Genomic DNA, 18060 nt, shown 5'->3' on the forward strand with positions numbered 1-18060 from the left:
AGAATTCTTTCCAGAACACAGGAAAATAACACAGTGTATGGAAATAGACACTGTACTTTAATGGTAAGAAAATGAAACACTAACCAATTATTTCAGATTTTCTTCAAAGAAAAACAATTTCAGGAATTCCCGTCAAATACTAGAAGAACAAATATTTTCAAGAAAAATTTCACAAATTAGAAAAGGAGTAAACAGCAGCAGAAACCTCTCTGCAAAAGAAAAACTTTTAAAAGGTAAACAAGGAAGACGGCAAAGAGAAGATAATATTAAAAGAGGCTAAAAGGGAACTGGAATGAAAAGCTCTGTGTCCAGAACTTTAAGAAGTGAGGACCACCACCCATTTGAAATGTCACAACACGAAACACAAACTATCATTACTACTGCATGTCTTCCTCCAAAATACTTACATTATTCTCTATGCTATCTCAATATCCAGTGTCCATCACAGTTAACATAGGCAACATGGAATAAATTACTTCAGACTAGGGAAAAAAAAAAAAACCAAAAAATATTTCTCTGAAAATGCAGACTGTCTGCTGTTATGGAATTAGGCTGACTGTGTAGCCCCACACTCATCCTTGAGCTACCTCGGGCATATATATAGATATATACACACATACTTCTGGCAAATATAATTTGCTAGCTCATTAATAAACCCTATCACTCAGGACTAGGTTAAGGTTTCTGCTGGATTAACAAAACCAGCTCACCACTTTGAGAAGCACCACAGCTTGGCACAAGAACACACAACTGGGAGGAAAGCAGCTAGGAAGACATTTTCTTCTAGCAGCACCAGGTGCTAGACCATTTATCGAACTGCACACAGAGCAGTGTAAAATACAAGTGACTTTTCATAAACTGAATAACCTTAATGATGAATGTCCTCACATACCCTGCAGTATAAAGATGGTAAGCTAAAAAGAAACAAAACTTTAATAAATTAATGAGAACTCAAAACACAAATCAGATTTTTCAAAGCTGGAAGAGGATAAACATCCCATTATAAAGAAGCAGGTGTCAAGAGAAGCAAGACATAGAAGAGTTAGAGACCATTTAGCCTAGTTTCAATTTCCAGAAAAAACAGCTAGATAATCCCATCTTAACCACCTAGAAAATAAGATGGTAAAAGGGAATAAATATGGACGTGTCAAAAAAAAAAAAAAAATCAAGTCAAACTAACCTTGCTTTCTATGACAGGATAGGCTTTTTCAGAGGACCGGTACACATGCTGACATTTGATTATGTTCTCAAAACTGCTACAGAAACATGCTCTAGTAACAGCAAACAGTGGGCTGTTTTCATTTGTCTGTGTTCTCGTAACCAGCAATAGGAAAGGACCAATTCTGTGGCACACAGCAAGGATCTTGCCTTTGAACACAATTCATCCTTATGAAACCTGCAGGAAGCACAAAGCTGCGAGCATACTACAGGAAAGGATCAAAACTAAGAAAATCTTAGATAAACTGGAAAAGGGATCTGAATACGCAGGATATCATTTAATTTGAATAAAAGCAAAGAACTACACTCATAATTAACTGCATAAACATGAAAAGGGGAGTGACTCACAGCAGGAGCTGCTGCTAGAGCAGATCACAAACTGCTCTGAAAAAGGCAGGAATAGATAAGAGCAAAATTTGCAAGACACTTGAAGCAATCTTCTCATACTCCTTGATGAAAATATACCAGAGGCAGACACTGTCCATTTTCAGTACTGCATCTTAAGAAAATAAGGATGACTGAACAGAGCATAAGGGGAAAGCAGGAAGAACATAAGGCTATAACACATAATGGGAGACTGAAATAACTCAAATTACTTGATCTAGGGAGGGGAAAAAAAAGGAGCGGTTACACAATCTTCAAATACAGAGAACACTGAAAGAAAAGCACAAACTGCCTTGTCCACTAAAGATCAGAATAAAAGGACTGGCAGGAGGATTAAGGTAAGAGAACCAACAAAAAAAAAAGTTTCAGATTTCTACGCATCAGACAAGCATTTGTCAGATATGACTTAAGAACAGTCAATCTTGTCTTGAAGCACAGGAATTTTTGAGTATTGCTCAGCATTTTACTTCATCCATGTTAAGAAGTTGCCTCTGGGACAAGACTGAAGCTCAGTAAAATCAACCCATGAAGCATTGTTATGGTTAAACATGAAGTGTGCGCTTTGGGGTTTCAGCAAGGCAATAAAATTTACACTTGCCCAGCAGGAGGACACAGTAATGGGTTCAAAATATTAGAGACATTTGCCTCAATAGCATTAAATAGCCTAACTGATATAAACTGCAAGTAGGTGACAAAAGCTGATTATTTATGTTCTCTGAAGTCCTCCTAAGAGCCTGATAAGTAAGATTCACAGCTACCAGGTAACTGATGCCACTGTTGTCACCTACACAAGGGATGGAACCCAGAAATGTACCTACAGCAGATAGTTTTCCACCAACTGAAAGAGTGACTTACTGGCTACAAGGATACCCAGACTAATTCCATTTTGCCCAATTATAGAAACAGTCTCACTAAGTCTTACAGACAGTTCACAGACACTAACCTAAAAAATTAACAATTACAGAGTATTTAAACATAGACCTAAGCTAGGTGATGAAAAACTCTCCAATTCCTCTCCCCACAAAATTTAAAAGCTAATTCTGATGAGTTCCAACACAATTTCCTCTCTCCTGTGCCTGCTGTAACTATTCTCACAAGCTTCTGCCCACTTCTAATCTCCTAACAAGTGAAACTGTATTACTTCTGTCTGACACAGGTATACCGGGAAGCTGAAAGGAGTTCATTTTCAACTCTACAATGGTGAAAACTAAGTAAATTACTTGAGAGATGCAGACTCTCCAGGCAGACTTAGGAAGACTCCAACAGTTTTGACCTTGCCAACAGAATTTACTGTAGAATCTACCTCTTACCACAGAACCCGATGACTTGAAAATACGCATTACTTGAAATCAAAAAAAGTCATCTGCCACAGAACAGGAGGTAGAAGATTATTGAGTAGTACTGAAAGAATCAATTTGAGAAATAAAAACTCTGATGAAATATAATAGTTTCCATTTCAGGCTTAGCTCATCCCTCCTTTCTACTTTTTTAATATACTTTTTTACATCTTTTTAAATACTTATGTTTGTCAGACTGACTACGTGTGCTACACACAATGAGTTCTCAGAAACAACCAAAAAACCTTATTCCAGTGTTTTAGTTAAAGTTAGCAAAGCAATACCCAAATTTCTTAAGGCTAAAGAAGTCGAGATAGACACTCAAAGCAGATTTGTGGGGGAGACTGAATAGCCAGCTGTCTGTCTCAAAGCTTGCTCCTTTGTGTGGCGAGAAGATCAGCACTGCCGCAGGCAAGGTGGCTTGTGGGCTGGCTGAAGCAGTGGCCACCCAGGCGGGGCCACCTGCCCACCAAGGCTTGCAGTTGAGCCCTGCCCAGCAACAAGAAAGGGCACGAACGGAGCCCACCAAAAGGAAAGTGTGCGAAACATGTGCGCGTGTACTGGGCTGTGCTCTATAAAAAAGGCTGCAGCCTGAGACTGCAGGGGGACCTGGTGGGAGACCATCAAGGACGCCAGAGGAAGATCACCGACCTCGTGAAGAGACCACCGAAGATTCTGTGTGCAATCACCCCAGAAGCACAGAAACCCCCCTGGGACACCGTGGACCCATGGTGGTGACTGTCTGCTCTCTTCTATCTGGACCTCTCGCTTTATTTCTTATCTTTCCTTCCTTCCTTCCCTGTCACTGCTTTCTCTCTTTCCCCCGAACAATCAATAAATGGGTGGACTTACGACAGCTGACCTCGTTTGTGTCTTCATCTCACTCGAAGGGATCGAACCTGAAACAAGAGGTTGGTCCAGCCACCCCTGGCCTCCCAGACTCGTCTGAGGTCAGCTAGAAAGCAAGGGGGCCTTCCTCTCGTCCAAACAGAATTGGATCCTAACAGTTTGATAAAACTAAGTTCCCACTTGGACATCAGAAAACAGCTCACCTCTCAGCTGAGACTACACAACCGCTAGACATTGCTCAGGCAGCTCATGACAACAGGGAACATAGCGGCACAGAGCTTTTGCAATGTAGGAATAGAAAACTACATTTTAAATTTAAATTGAAGTATACTGCAACAGCATATTAGAATCCCTTTAAAAGATTAACAAACAACTCAACGAGACAGAAGAATATTATCGATCCGCACAAAACGCAACAAGTTATGCATTTAGTACCTTTATAAAGGAAGGCAGAGGCAGAAAACTGAAAGGTAACTGGTGCCACTGAATCGGAATTTTACACACACACACACAAAGAATACAGCTGAAGGTTAAAACCACAAAATTCACAACTCTCAGATTCAAAAAGGTCCTGTCATATCCCTGGAGGATGAGCGCTGACACAGTATCACTATGACTACCAGACTCTCACACTCCTTCCTAGACATCCTGCTAACAAAACGTTTCAACTGTAGCAGATCGCCTGAGTAAGACAAAATAAGCAGCCAGAATAAGACAAAAAAAAAAATTAAATAAGGAAATCAAATCAGTACCTAAGCAACTGAGATACTGACTTCAATACTCCTGGAAACAGCAATGCTGCACCCAAGACAGTAAGTCCAGTGTGCACCTGTATACATTATCTATACACACTACACCCTTTATGTTAGCAAAAATACAAGGAGCCAAGCATTTTCTGTTAGGCAACCAAACTCTGAGAAATGATAAAATGTAGACAAACTAACTGAAAAACTGAGAGAAAACAAAGGAAAAGAAGATACCAGAACTAAACCTCCAGCCAAGTAAAATATAGGTTAGAAGACAGACTATGAAGTTGGCCAGTTGAATGCTATAATAATACAGCTTGGCTCCTTTCATCTACTACAATCTTTCCTGCTTCACTTACAGAAAAATGGAAAGTTACAATCTCAACCCCAATGTCAACAGGACTGATTTAACTACAGATAATGATACCATTGTAAAATAATTCCATTATAATTCAGAAAAAAAAAAATGGGGGCTTTTTTTAACTGTTTCTTTAAAGCAAATACTAGCACACAGCTATGCTTGCTATGCTGCCCAAGACAACAGGTTGGACTTATATAAAAAAAGCTGTATCTGTCCTTGCAAGTATGTTCTACAAAATGACCCAAGACAGAACAGCTCTGGGTGCCTGCCCATAGTATGTTCTGTGATTTTTACTATTAAAGTAGTGATTCAGTTTACATACAAAAAAAATAGTGAGTATATTTCACAGAGTATTTATATTGCATGGCAGTGGATGTTTTCTTAACGAGCACTGCAAATGTTCTCTTGCAGCAACGTTTCAGTTCTGCATATCCTTGTGGATAGCACACACCTGAAATTTGTCAATAGAGGTAATAGTGTTCCATGCAAGTGTTTATGTAGCTGAAGAAAAAAAGGCACGTTTTTCAAAGAGATGAACTTACACTTGAACTCTTCAAAATTGTCCAAGAAATGAAGTCTAAAATAGTTTAAAGGTATTTCATACAACATCTAAATTCACAAATAGGGAGTTAAACAGGCAACTGTAAGCTAAAGCTGATACAATAAAAAACAGGATTGAGTTTCTTCATAAATTGTTTCAGAACGTCTGTATGGGCTTTACATAATACACTCATCACCAAGGTGGCAATCTAAGAAAATTTAGAATTTCCCCCCCAAACTTAAAAGACCTGAAATGTAAATAATTTATATGAAACAGTAATGAACTTGCTGTAAAGACCTGAAATGTAAATAATTTATATGCAACAGTAATGAACTTGCTGTAGCAGATACATAAATAGCAGAGCTTATGTTTAATCAGTAGGTGTTAAGACAGTATACAGTCATTTCTCTCCAAAAAATTAAAAAAAAAAGAAAGAGAAAAACTTGGAAAAAAAAAGATTCAAAAGGTGGCTGCTATTTTGCCACATAACAGCTTTCAAGAGAATACAATCAACTGGAGGGAAACACAAAAAGGGTAAGGATCAAATTAGTAGCTATGTTAAACACCATTAAGTTCTCCTTTAAATACGGATTTATAAGTCTCAGACCACAAACGCAACCAATTTTGTTGTATGTGCCCTACACAGGCTTTATGTATAACAGTGTGCTAATATATTAAAACATTTCAGTTTTATGGAGAAGTTCATACAGATAAACTACAGTTCAGACGCCAGATAGCTGCAGCTAAATCATTTTAACACCTCCAAAATTCAGTTAAGCTTCAGCTAAAGAAACAAATCCAAAGAAACCTACACATACATGCATGCAAACACTTCCCCTCCCCCATAAAATCCAACTTTATGTCTCAGATAATAGGCTCCTTATCTTTAATGTTGCAGAACTAACTTATTACTTAAAGAATTCCCTTGCTTCCAGACTTCAGCGTCATCCACACAGCACAGCTAATAGTAACTGTATTCTTAGAAAACTCATTCACAGTTGCTTGAAATCATTATATGACTTTAGAAAGTAAAATGTATAACCTCTTACCTGAGCATGAAAATTTGACATAGTCGTTGTCTCTATATCTTTCTTTCCCAAAATCTCCATTTTCACTGGTGAATTGGGAAAATTAAACGAAAAGTAGTCTAAAAAGTCAGGTAAGTAAGTAGCTGCCCCATGAACAATACCCATTACATAGTAAGCTGCACAGTTTTCATTTTCACTAAAAACCAGACCCACAAACTCTTCTGCAAATCTCTCCATCTCCACAGGAGATAAGTGGGAGAGTTCATTACTGTAGGCATGGATAACTGATGCACCTCCGTTAGGCTGGTGCTCAATATGAATCAGCTGTTTGAACTCCAATGTGTCCAACCTTTTGAGTTTATTTTGAACCCGTGGCTCCTTTAACGAGACAAATGGAAACTCACTGTTCTCTGGTATCTTGGACTCACAGTCCTTCTTGGGGTCCATATTTTTCCCATTGAAATCCTTAAGATGATCATCTATGATGCCTTTGGCTTCCTGATCCTCAATATCAGAAACCAATCCTGAGCAGATGGTCTGAATGGATTTGCTGTACATTTTTGGACGCTTCCTCTTCTCATTCTCTTTATGTTTCTTTTTCTTTTTCTTCTTCACTTTTTTAATCTGTAGCTCTTCTGCATTGGTTTTTGGTTTCTCCTTCCCACCTGTTAAGAGCAGAAAAAGATATCTTAAGTATCTTCACATGCAAAATACGTATTTAAAGATCAGGAGTCGAAGTTACCAAAACCCTCACTGTGGCACACAAAGACCAGAGTCCAATACCGAGGGTCACAACATGTATCTTACTGAAAACGAGTAGCGAGACACACCTGCCATGTTCACATTATGACTGAAAAATGCTGGGGGGCAGGGGGCAGAACTCACAAAAAAACCAAGTTTCCCAAGGCTGCTTTCACAATGAGTCACAATCCTTAATCATACCCTTTAACTGGTCATCAGCAATTACCATACCAGGAAGTTCAGAGACATTATATGACAGCTGTCAACAAACGTTGCCGAACAAGGGGGTTGCAGTCAATGAATACCAACCAGCATCAGCAAGCTGTTCACAAGATACCACTGCCAGAACCTACCTTGTCAGATGGCTTTACATGGTCACTCTTCCTGACCCCATACTTCTTAAAAAAAGATAACCACAAAAACCAAACAAAAAACACTAAGAAAATAACTACCAAAAACCAAAACCTCATGAAACAGAAGCTAGCTTCAAGTTTATATAATATGCAAACTAGATTGAAAACAAATTGTAATGGCCTAAAGCCAAAAATACTCACTTGGGGCTAATGTGTTCAAGTGGTTCCCAAGGTAAAAACATTCACCCTTCTTTTAAAGTGTTTTTCTTCAAGTGATTTTGGGGGTGGTTTTGCAAGTAATAAACATGGTAGCCAAAAAAAAACTTCTGTCACTACACTGCCCTAAAGTCTAGCAGCTGAAATCATTTCACAATTTGATAAATCAAGTTACCAGGCATGTTACAGCACAAAATTATATCCACGACAAGTGATTCAAGATCAGCAGGTTCAGACACAGAAGTTGAGTCTTGCAATTAAATATGCAATTACTAAGTAATCTCAAAATTCACAACAGTAAAGTTACCCCGTCTCTACTATTGTGCTAAACTATTTTTGGCTTGCAATCCGCCCAAGTAATTCACAAGTCCTAAAAAAAAAAAAAAAAACACCAACAACAAAAAAAAAAACCCAAGAAAAAAAAGATAAGAGATTGCAACTGTTGGTGCTTGGAATCACATAAACTTGCTGATAATTAAGAGGTTTGGATATGAAAGGTACAGATAGTGGAAAGGAGAACAAGCAATTAAGACACTTGCTTCAGTCTCTTGAGGTTTGTGACAGCAGCTACATACCCCTGGGATTTCTGAAGTGGAGGCAAGCGAACTAGTTATTTCTCTAGCTTCTATTTTCTCCTCTTGTAGGGGGGAAGAAGTGCCCTGAGGTCACTCAAGATCAGCATCTATACATCCTTGCTGAACATCCAGGTATTAGATTCCATAATTACTAGTTGAAACATACTTACACAAAAGATGGGTATAAATCTGTATCTGTGCAAAACTACCTAAAAAACTGTTGACTTCCATTTCTACAGTATGAGAAGGAAGATTATCTGACTTCCCCTTTCAATCTGTCCCATTCCCTGCCTTTGATTACCTCTGCTGGTAAGTTTTACTGAACAACAATCAATTTCACTTGACTACTCCCATAATATGCGGTGGCTGTTTTTTTAAATTCATCACTTAATGTATTTTCATAGATGCAGCTACGCAAAAAAAAAAAAAAAAAAGCCCCAAACAAAAAAAAGCCACCCACCCAAACCAAACCACTTCTAAGATTACAGAACTACTAAACTACAAAACAGACTTCCTAGAGGTGGACGATGCCCCAGGCCTGTCAGTGTTTAAGAGGCATTTGGACAATGCTTTACCTTTTGGTCAGCCCTAAAGTGGTCAGGCAGCTGGACTAGATAATCATTGTAGGTCCCTTCCAACTGAAATATTCTATTCTAATCATCAGTAAACAGCACTTAAAAGAGCAAAGCCATGGTCTCAAAAGCAGTGTTGCTTTTAAGACAGAAAGAACAAGAAAAAACCCACCAATGACATAACACAATTAAAATCACATAGGCAGAATATAAATCAGTGTCAAATTATGCAAAGTTCACCTAAATATATCCCAAAAGGCTTGCACTCAAAACCAGTTGTAAAAAAAAAAAAAAAAAAAATGTTTTAGTGAAGTTGTTACACACCTACGTAAGTACTCAAAACCTTATTAAGACATTTGTGAAGTGAAGAACATTTATCATTCCCTGTGTTTGTTTTCACACAGTTTCCATGAAATCTTCAGAAGGGAATAAAGCTCTTAACAGGATAAAAATAGTTGTTCTTCTGGTATACAATGCAGTCCTTCCAGCTTGAAAAGAAATTTTCTGTTCAGCTTTAACTACAAATACTTTAATAATGTAGGCTGGTTTTACTTTTGATCACAGACTACAAGGGTTATGCCATTTACACATATATCAAGTATTAAAGTTCATCAGTACACGCTTTCCCAAATCACAAGAAGTTGCAAAAATGGTGCACACGATTTGGAACCAAATAAATATTTGCTTGCAGTCTCTTCTCAGAAAACAACTCTCTTCCACAGAACTTTCTGGATCTCTATATGCCAAAAAGGATAGAACTGAGGCCATTTTTAATTCTGAAACACCTGGAAAGCAAGAGAGCAACAATCGCACAAGGAACAGAAGGCTGTATAACAAACACCACAAGATCTAAAATGGGAGGTAGCAGAGACCCCTGAGCTGCTACTTGCAACTGGAAAAAGAGACAGAAAAAACAAAATGGGGAGTGTCCATCCTTGAGAAACAAAATATGAATCCCTTCAAGGGCCTGAGCTCCTGAAGCCACTGGAGAGGGAAAAAGCCTTGAAACACAGAAGTCAAAGAGAAAGGGCATTCTAAATGGGGTCTTTTCAAAACATTACTAGATTTAGAGACAACAAAAAACATTACATACCAACAAGAGTAAAACTTAGTTCTCTAAAGGCACTTCAACCAGAAACTGGAAGAAAACATGACTTCAAAAACTGATGAGTTGCTTTGAACCTTTCTCAAATTCACACAAGCTTATGCTACTGCATACACAAGATAAATTCTGTCAAGAACTCTACTTCGTTTTCATACTGGCAGCAAATGACATACTTAAGAAAAATTATTTTTAGATATTTCAGACATATTTTGTAAAGAAAATTGTATTTATAATATTAAACTGGATACTGAAAGACTGAAAAAAACATTAAATTCATAATTATTTGTTTGACCTTCACATGTGGATCTATGATACAGCTGAGCAATTTAAGATCTCATTGCCACAAATGGGTAAAGTCCAACTCCCCGCTCTGTCACTGCTCCTGGCACACAGTTCTGCATTATTCCTGGTTCTGACTGATGCTCATCTGATTGCACAGTAAATTGACTCAACTTAATGGCTCAGCAGAAAACTATTCACTTTGCTGCTAGATTAGCAAACAAAATTGGTTCACGGCATTGTCAGACAGGAACTAGAGCATGGAGACCACCGACAGCAGGCAATGAGGAGCAGCAGAGCAGCAGAACCCACCCCACGCCAGTGGCAGGCAAACCACTTTATCTGGTTAGCTACATTGCCCACCACACCTTCGTCTGTCCACCCCAAGCACCAAACAAGGCTGAAATTATAAGGATAAAAAAAAGAAATCTAATCAGAAAGTTTCCTAACCCAAAAGCTTGAACTTTTAGACTTTAATATTAAAGTTATATAATTTCTCAGCTTGTTTTTTAAAGGTAACATTCTAGTACGTTTAACTGTATTATGGATCAGACTACAATTTCTTCCCTCCTTCCCTCTGTACTTTATTACAGCACCACCCACACTCACTGTACCGTGCCTGTTCCCAACACCTCTCTGACATCAACATATGCCCAACTTTAGAGTATTTGTGTTCAATTATTTTAGCATACAGCCAAAGTTTTCCTGAAGAATACAAACACAAAATGGAAAACTGATTTCTACAAGTAATATTTCTCAGCAAAGCTTGAATAGAATTTCACAGAAAGAAGAGGTGGCGGCAGATTTCTAGCCTAAGGCTTCTGCTCTGCTGAATTTCAAAGATCCACTCTGAAGTAGGTGTTTAAAGCTGCACAGAAGTTGCAAAGACTTCAATAGCAAAAGGAATTAATTTGCTGAAATACTAGGATTGCTATCAGCAATGCCCAATAAAATACTTTCATCTTATTCTTCTTTTGCATTAGCTGTAGAGAGGAGCAGAAACACACTCATTTAGTCACTCCTCTGCTGCATATATCAAAATACTTTAAAGCAAAACGTGCTGCTTCTTCCAAAACCAGTAACACTGCTTTGACACTTGGCTAACAGACACCAAACATGAACAGGCTGCCTTCCCTGTCCCCCTAGGGCAGTAAGCACATTGCCTCACAGCAGACATACAGAATTTGGTGAAAACATAAGCAAGCAATCCAAAAGGCTAAATAAAGATCCAAACACTGCAAGACTGAGATACCCAAACTAGCTTTGTTTTAAGCAAGATTTGGCAGCAGCAGTGCTTGATGCAAGCTAACTTATTTCACTTCTCAATAGTTACTCAATAGTTACTATTGAGGTACACACTCACAACCCAAAACCTTCAACACAGGTGTTCCAGAGAGTCTTCACCAGCAAGCAGTGTTTCTCAGCTTTGAGGTCACAGGCCCCACAAATATTGGGGGGGGGGGGGGGGAACACTTTAAAAGTTAAAAAAATACCCCCACATTAATAACAATGCTAAATTGTTCTTTTCCCACAGTTTTCTAGCTGACTGCTAGTAGCAGGAAGGGACAAATAGTTTTAACTGCAGCCAGTAATTAAAGTCCATTTCACTTCCCCACTTTAGAACTCAGTCACCAAAATTTAATAGAGCTGAGGAACACCTGGTGGGGGGGAGGGTAAGAGCACAGAGGAAAAAACATCAACACAGAGAAGCCTAAATAGGGACCACACTTCCTAGATATTTCAGCTGAACTGAAGGACTGGAACACAGCATCTTATTCCTCATTTATGCACACAAAAAGTCACAGCAGCATCACCCAGCTGCAGGCATACTGCTTGCTCTGCAGCAAGAGATCAGCCTGGCTGTTCCTGTCATCAGCTGCAAAACGTTATTTAAGTTGTTCCAGGACCAAGCCAAAGACTATCTCCTACTGCAGTGCTACAAGACCTTCTGCCTAGTAGTGTCCAGAAAGGGGATAGGTAGGAAGTAACATCCCATTAATGATCTTCCCTTTCTTCCCCTAGTCCCACATGGCCAGACACACAACTTGAGCATTTTCTAGCATTCTCACTGCAATTCAAACTAAATCTACTGACATATAGTCTTTAAATAGTCAACACAGAAATCCCAGTTCAAACCACAGAAGTGTCCCCCTGGATCTTCCAATGACTTTAAAGTTCATAACCACAAGCAACTGAAAAATAGCTTAGAACAAGAGCAGCCAAGGCACCAATCACCAACCAGTAAATAAATAAAATATGCAGTTGTAGAGAGTACAAGTGTTCTTAGAGGCATTGCCACTTAGCAAAAAACCAAGAAAACCCCTATTTTTAGGAGCCACCCAGCGTAAGAAAAACCATGAGAAGCCTTTCAGATCCTAAATAACCCTCAACTTTGTACCAGCCAGACAGTTAACTGGCAGAATTTTATATTTTGATTTTAACATATCATGTATTATAAATTTTGTGTATATATTTTAATAAATAAAATTTTATATTAAAAATATTACAAAATAGTTCAAAAGTATTAGAACAACTGACTTCCTAATAGAGTTAAAACATGCACACGGAATTCTTAACAGACACGAAAGGCACATCATCACTCCGCAAATAAGGAGAACGAGCAAGATCAACTGCTGACAAGTTGAGAAGCTATTAGACCACATGCTGAAAACAAACCTAGCTTCAAGGTGTCTCAGTACACAGCCCAGGAAACAAACCAAACAGCAGTAGTACAACCAAGAACTGACAGCTATCTTGTTCTGTTTATAAGCTTGAATATTGGACATCAGAAGAGTCAAGCCTAAAATACATCAAGTAATCCTCTTTTGTGTTGTCTCAGCCTTCCTGGAAGTTGAATAGTCACGACGACCTTGAGAACAGCTATTCAAGATTTTCAGAAAGTGACACTTAGCAGCATACAAACACAGGATGTGATAAAAGTTGCTATAAAGATGTATGTTGACTTCTACTATGTTTAGCTCATTAAGATAACTGCCTCTTACCCATCAGAGCCACACAGGAAGATCCTAACATGCTTCCTCCTATACCCTTTCCAACAACTGCACCTATCATGAAAGTTTCAATGGGATGTTGTAAGGTAAGCAGAGATTTATAAAGTGATGAATAAAAAAAAATATAAAGCTCTAAAATATTTTCAGTTGATTTTTCTACAACAGTCTGAAAATACAAAGTCTGCAAACAGTCTCTATAGTCTGGTCACCTGAGTTACCACACAAAATATACATACATAAAATTACAGATTAACTATTTTATGTGCTTTATAAAAGTATTTTAGAAAGCAGCAACCTGTTACTCCTTCCATACTTCTAAATCTCTACTCTCCAAAAAAATCAACATCCAAAATAAAAACTGTAATGGAAATCCCACCTAGACCGAAAGCAGGGATAGAAACTTGTGGAGGGGGCAGGTGTAACAGAAGACTTCTGCTCGAAATCATAGGTCTGCATATCAGAACAAGAATCTGCAAGAGGAATCATGCAGGACACAATTTTTGTGCAGTTCCATGTCTGAAAAAAGTGCCGACTGAATCATCTTAATTCAATGAAGCCTTCCACTTGAAGCAGCAAAGACAGCAAACACACTCCCCTACCTGCATTTTTCACCCTGCTATGGAAGAACTTTAAAGACAGTAAGAGTAACCCACATAGAACCAGACGTCTTTTCTGAACTGACCATCACAGCATTTTAATTAATCTGTGGCATAGAAATTAGAACTGAAACCCACTTCACATATATAGTAAAATCACAGGGAGAAAGGAAAATATTTTGTGTGCACCCAGCCTAGCAACTTAACCAAAGATATTTACTAGCAAGAAGCTGGAGGTAGAAACACTGTTCCCAAAGGAAGAGATCCTATAAAAATGTGACCACATAGCAATTCTCTCAAGTATTATCTTTGAATTCCTTGTCTTTGAAATAAAGTAATTAAAAAACTACAATTACTTCCACAGTCTTCACCATAAAAAAGTTCCAAATAATACATGTGCATATGCTACACACAGCCTATCATAATATGTACCCACAGCCTTCAGACCAGTATTTCAGATCTCTTCCAAACAAACAAAAAAATTGTATGGCACTTTTTAACCCACATAGATTTTGCAGGCAGTGGTAGAAAGACTTGCCTTTCGCTTTTCACTGATGTACCAGAATCTTTGTTTCAATTTCCAGACCCCCACCTTGAGCAAGACACACTTCAAAGCTGCTGCAGCACAGCTCTCCCTCCAGCTCCCACCTGCTCCATCCCAAAGCAGCATGGGCTGACAGTGTCTCACCCTGCCTGCACATCATTCAAGACTGCTTGAGTCCAGCACTGTTGGTTCCATTTAGGTTCTCAAAGATTTGTGTAGCCAACTGAATGCTCTAGCTGAACAGAAGGAGTAATGGAGGCAGCAGCAACTTTAAGGCGTATAAATTAATCAGTCCTGTAAAGGGATGGGAAGGAACCAAGGGCAAGCAGCAGCAAATATATCTCCAGAAAACTTGGAAAACAGTGATCCACCGGCTACGCAAAAAAATTAAGTTATTTTATGCATTCTTTCTGAAAAATGTTTGAGGCCCACTGGAACTTAGAAGAGCTCTGCTCTCCATGATCTCATTGCATATATCCGACCTTATTTTACATCTCTGTTCTACCAATAAAACACATGAGGACAGGGTGCAAGTTGATAACTTGGTGCATAAGGACCGTGAAGCAAAATCAGTATTACAGGCAAATCAGTGTGATGGGTTGTGTACCCTGCACTCTACCACAGTCTTTCATCCCCTCAATGTCCCGTCAACTAAAGCACATTGCATACAAATCCTTCAACATTTTCCATAAAGACACACAAAGACAAAATACAGCAGATGGAAAAAGCATGCAGTACAACTCAGAGGTAGATCTCACCTTAAATATACCAATTTTATACTTACTTCTGTGCAAAACCCATCTATGAAACCTTTAAAAGGTTCATAAGAATGTACAATTAAAAGAAGTGTCGTTTCTCCCAGAATAATAAAGCTTTAGAAAACAATTTGTACTTACAGATGTTCATACCAGCATGATAAAGATGTTCATTCTGCATTTTAGCGTTCCATAAACCAAGGCATTCCATAAACTAAGGCATTTAATATTGCAGAAACACACACTAAGAATTTCTCCTAGTACATTTTTAGAAATTGCTGTGCTCCAATATAAATAATGAGAAAACCAGAACTGACTTTTTTCAAGGGAAAACACAAATGAGACTGTTTACAAATAAGCCTATTAATCATTTTTCTTCTTGCAGGACCTCCAGTAACCCTCAGCCATGTCACAGCGGTGTGGATTTTTTTTTGTATGAAACTTTCAATTCCTAAAAGATAACTTTTTCATTATGTGATTTTTTAAAAGCAAGTTTTAATCACTTAAATACTGAATTTTTAATAATATTGATATACCATGAAGCTTTTTTCCAAGAACTGAGCCCTACCTTCCACATAACAGACTGAGAGGAAAAAGGGGCAATTACATAGCCTTATTCTACAGAGAATACATCTGCAAGTGCAAAAGGACGACAAAAAAACCCTTTTCATTCTAGATGCATGAGAAAAGCCATCAGGCTCTCTGAAAAAGCCAAACACATTTTCTTTAGCAGCCTCAGGAACTGCAAAGATAGCCTTTTTAAGAGTTGCCCTTCTCCAACATGGGCAAGTTTTATCATTGTTTTCAAGAGAACAGCAACCCAAGTTTTAGGCAGACAAACAGCTTACATCCCTGAGCTTCCCAACATAAGTAAACTCTTCCACATTTAGCTCAAAGCACCAAAACCAGGCTTACGTACCAACTCTCCCTCAACTACTGACCTCTTCTTCTATAATTAGCCAACTTTCATCTTGGACAGCTAGTTTAAGTGTGAAGTCAGGCAGGCTATTGCCTCCACCCCCTCAACAAAATTAAGTCACAAACAGAATAAAAAACAAGAAAGAAGGCAAAAACCAAAACACTAACAATATTCTCAACATAGGAATTCAGCAGATGGCCAAAGTAACATTTTATAAGTTATACATCTAAAGGCTAAAAGAAGGAAATAAGCTGTCTTTAGAGACCAGCACTGTAGTCTCTTAACACACACACAAAAACAATGAACCACAAAACCAAAAACCCAAAGAAAAGGGAAGTAGACTAGTTACAAGCCTTTGTTCCTAAGCCCACACAGTGAATTCTGAGCTCAGATTAAAGGGGCTCGGAGCTTAACTTTTGTTCCACAGGAAGATGTCATTAGAAGAGTTAATAACGTTTGAGTAGGTCACAGAGGCACTGACCACTGATACATACAAGAAGTTGCATCTTAAAGCACTTTTGCCTTTGCTCTCTTGCTCTCAGCTTCCAGGATGTGAAGCTAGATCAGCAGATGAAATAAGGAATTGTTATACAAATTTAACAGCACACACAACCACATCCAGTCAGACTTTGGAGGCCAGAACATTCAGAGCTGCTCTTCTGAACAGGACACAAACCCATTGAAGAGGATCTGGCTGCTCTAAATAACTGCTCTCCTGACACACTCCTTTCTAATAGGAGTCAATTTTACACGATACCACCAAACCAAATGTAGCATCTACAAAACACATCCCACCAACATCATAAATAAAACCTAAAACATGATACTTGACTGATAACATACGAGATCTATGAAATCAGGCTAAGGCACCTAATGCACTTGTAGCGCTACTCTCTGTGAGAGTAACCTACCCTGCTACTCAACTACCTCAGAACAGCAGATGTGTTCTAACACAGCCCCTGTGCACATGCTTTTTTAAGTTAACTTGAAAATAAAGCACCATTTGAGGCCCAATATCCCCATTAGGTATCATTTATTAAATCTGTGTAACAAGACTTGCTGTCTTCACCACTTCCACCTCATCTGCTGAATGGCAACATAAATAGGATGCAGGGTTAAAAAAAAAAAAAAAAAAAGGCTGGTATGCAAACAAAACCCAAAGAACCTCACTGTTGAGGCAGTTAAGCGTTGCCCAGTATCTCAACCACCAACTTCCTTTCATGCTCAACAAAGACAAGCTACATCTGTTCTTTTCACAGGAAGTCCCCAGCTTACACATTCCTCACTGTCTAAGCTGATACCTTGAGATCTGATCAACACCGGTTTTAAGCTGTCATAGTTGCCAATACAGTTACTTGGAGCCATGCATACAGTATAATGTGTGATGTAGTAATGACAGGGTTCTGTGCCTCTGACCTCGTATGAACATTCTGAAGATAATGTTTTGGTTTGGGAGGTTTCAGTTTTTTGTTTGTAAGTGCAATCCCATTGCAGACAAGATAACAGAAAAATACATCAGGAATTTGTTCCTAACTTCAAAAGCAGAGTCTGAAAAGAACAGAAAAAAATATTTGGCCTACTTAAATAAGCAACATCCTCACAGAAAAAAACTGATGCAGCATGACCTAGGTAAGTGAAAAGTGAGGTGGATCAAGAACTGGCTTAACTGCTGTGCTTAAAGGATTGTGATCAGCAGCATGAAGTCCAGATGGAAGACAGTCGCTACATGAGTAACCCACACATTGAAACCTTGCATCAGTACCCTTACTTACCCAAAGTAACACCTTTGTTAATGGGACAGAGCACACCCTCAGCAAGTTTGGAGGCGATACAAAACTGGAAGGAGTGGTTGATGCACCAGAGGGTTGTGCTGCCAGTGAGAGGGGCCTTGAGAGGCTGGGAGAAAAGGGGCCGCAAAAAGCCCCCTGAA

At 38.7% G+C, this 18060-nt stretch overlaps 1 protein-coding gene across 1 annotated transcript in view; it reads right to left on the reverse strand.

The window, feature by feature from the left end:
• The window catches only part of RSBN1L (round spermatid basic protein 1 like), a 48611-nt gene that overhangs the window by 18494 nt on the left and 12057 nt on the right, over positions 1-18060 (reverse strand). Inside the window, 1 exon segment of the mRNA XM_009641392.2 lies at positions 6486-7129. Coding sequence (XP_009639687.2) covers positions 6486-7129 — 644 coding nt within the window.

The sequence above is a fragment of the Egretta garzetta genome, unplaced genomic scaffold (genome assembly GCF_000687185.1).
Source record: "Egretta garzetta isolate BGI_Z169 unplaced genomic scaffold, ASM68718v1 scaffold156, whole genome shotgun sequence".
Taxonomy (NCBI): domain Eukaryota; kingdom Metazoa; phylum Chordata; class Aves; order Pelecaniformes; family Ardeidae; genus Egretta; species Egretta garzetta.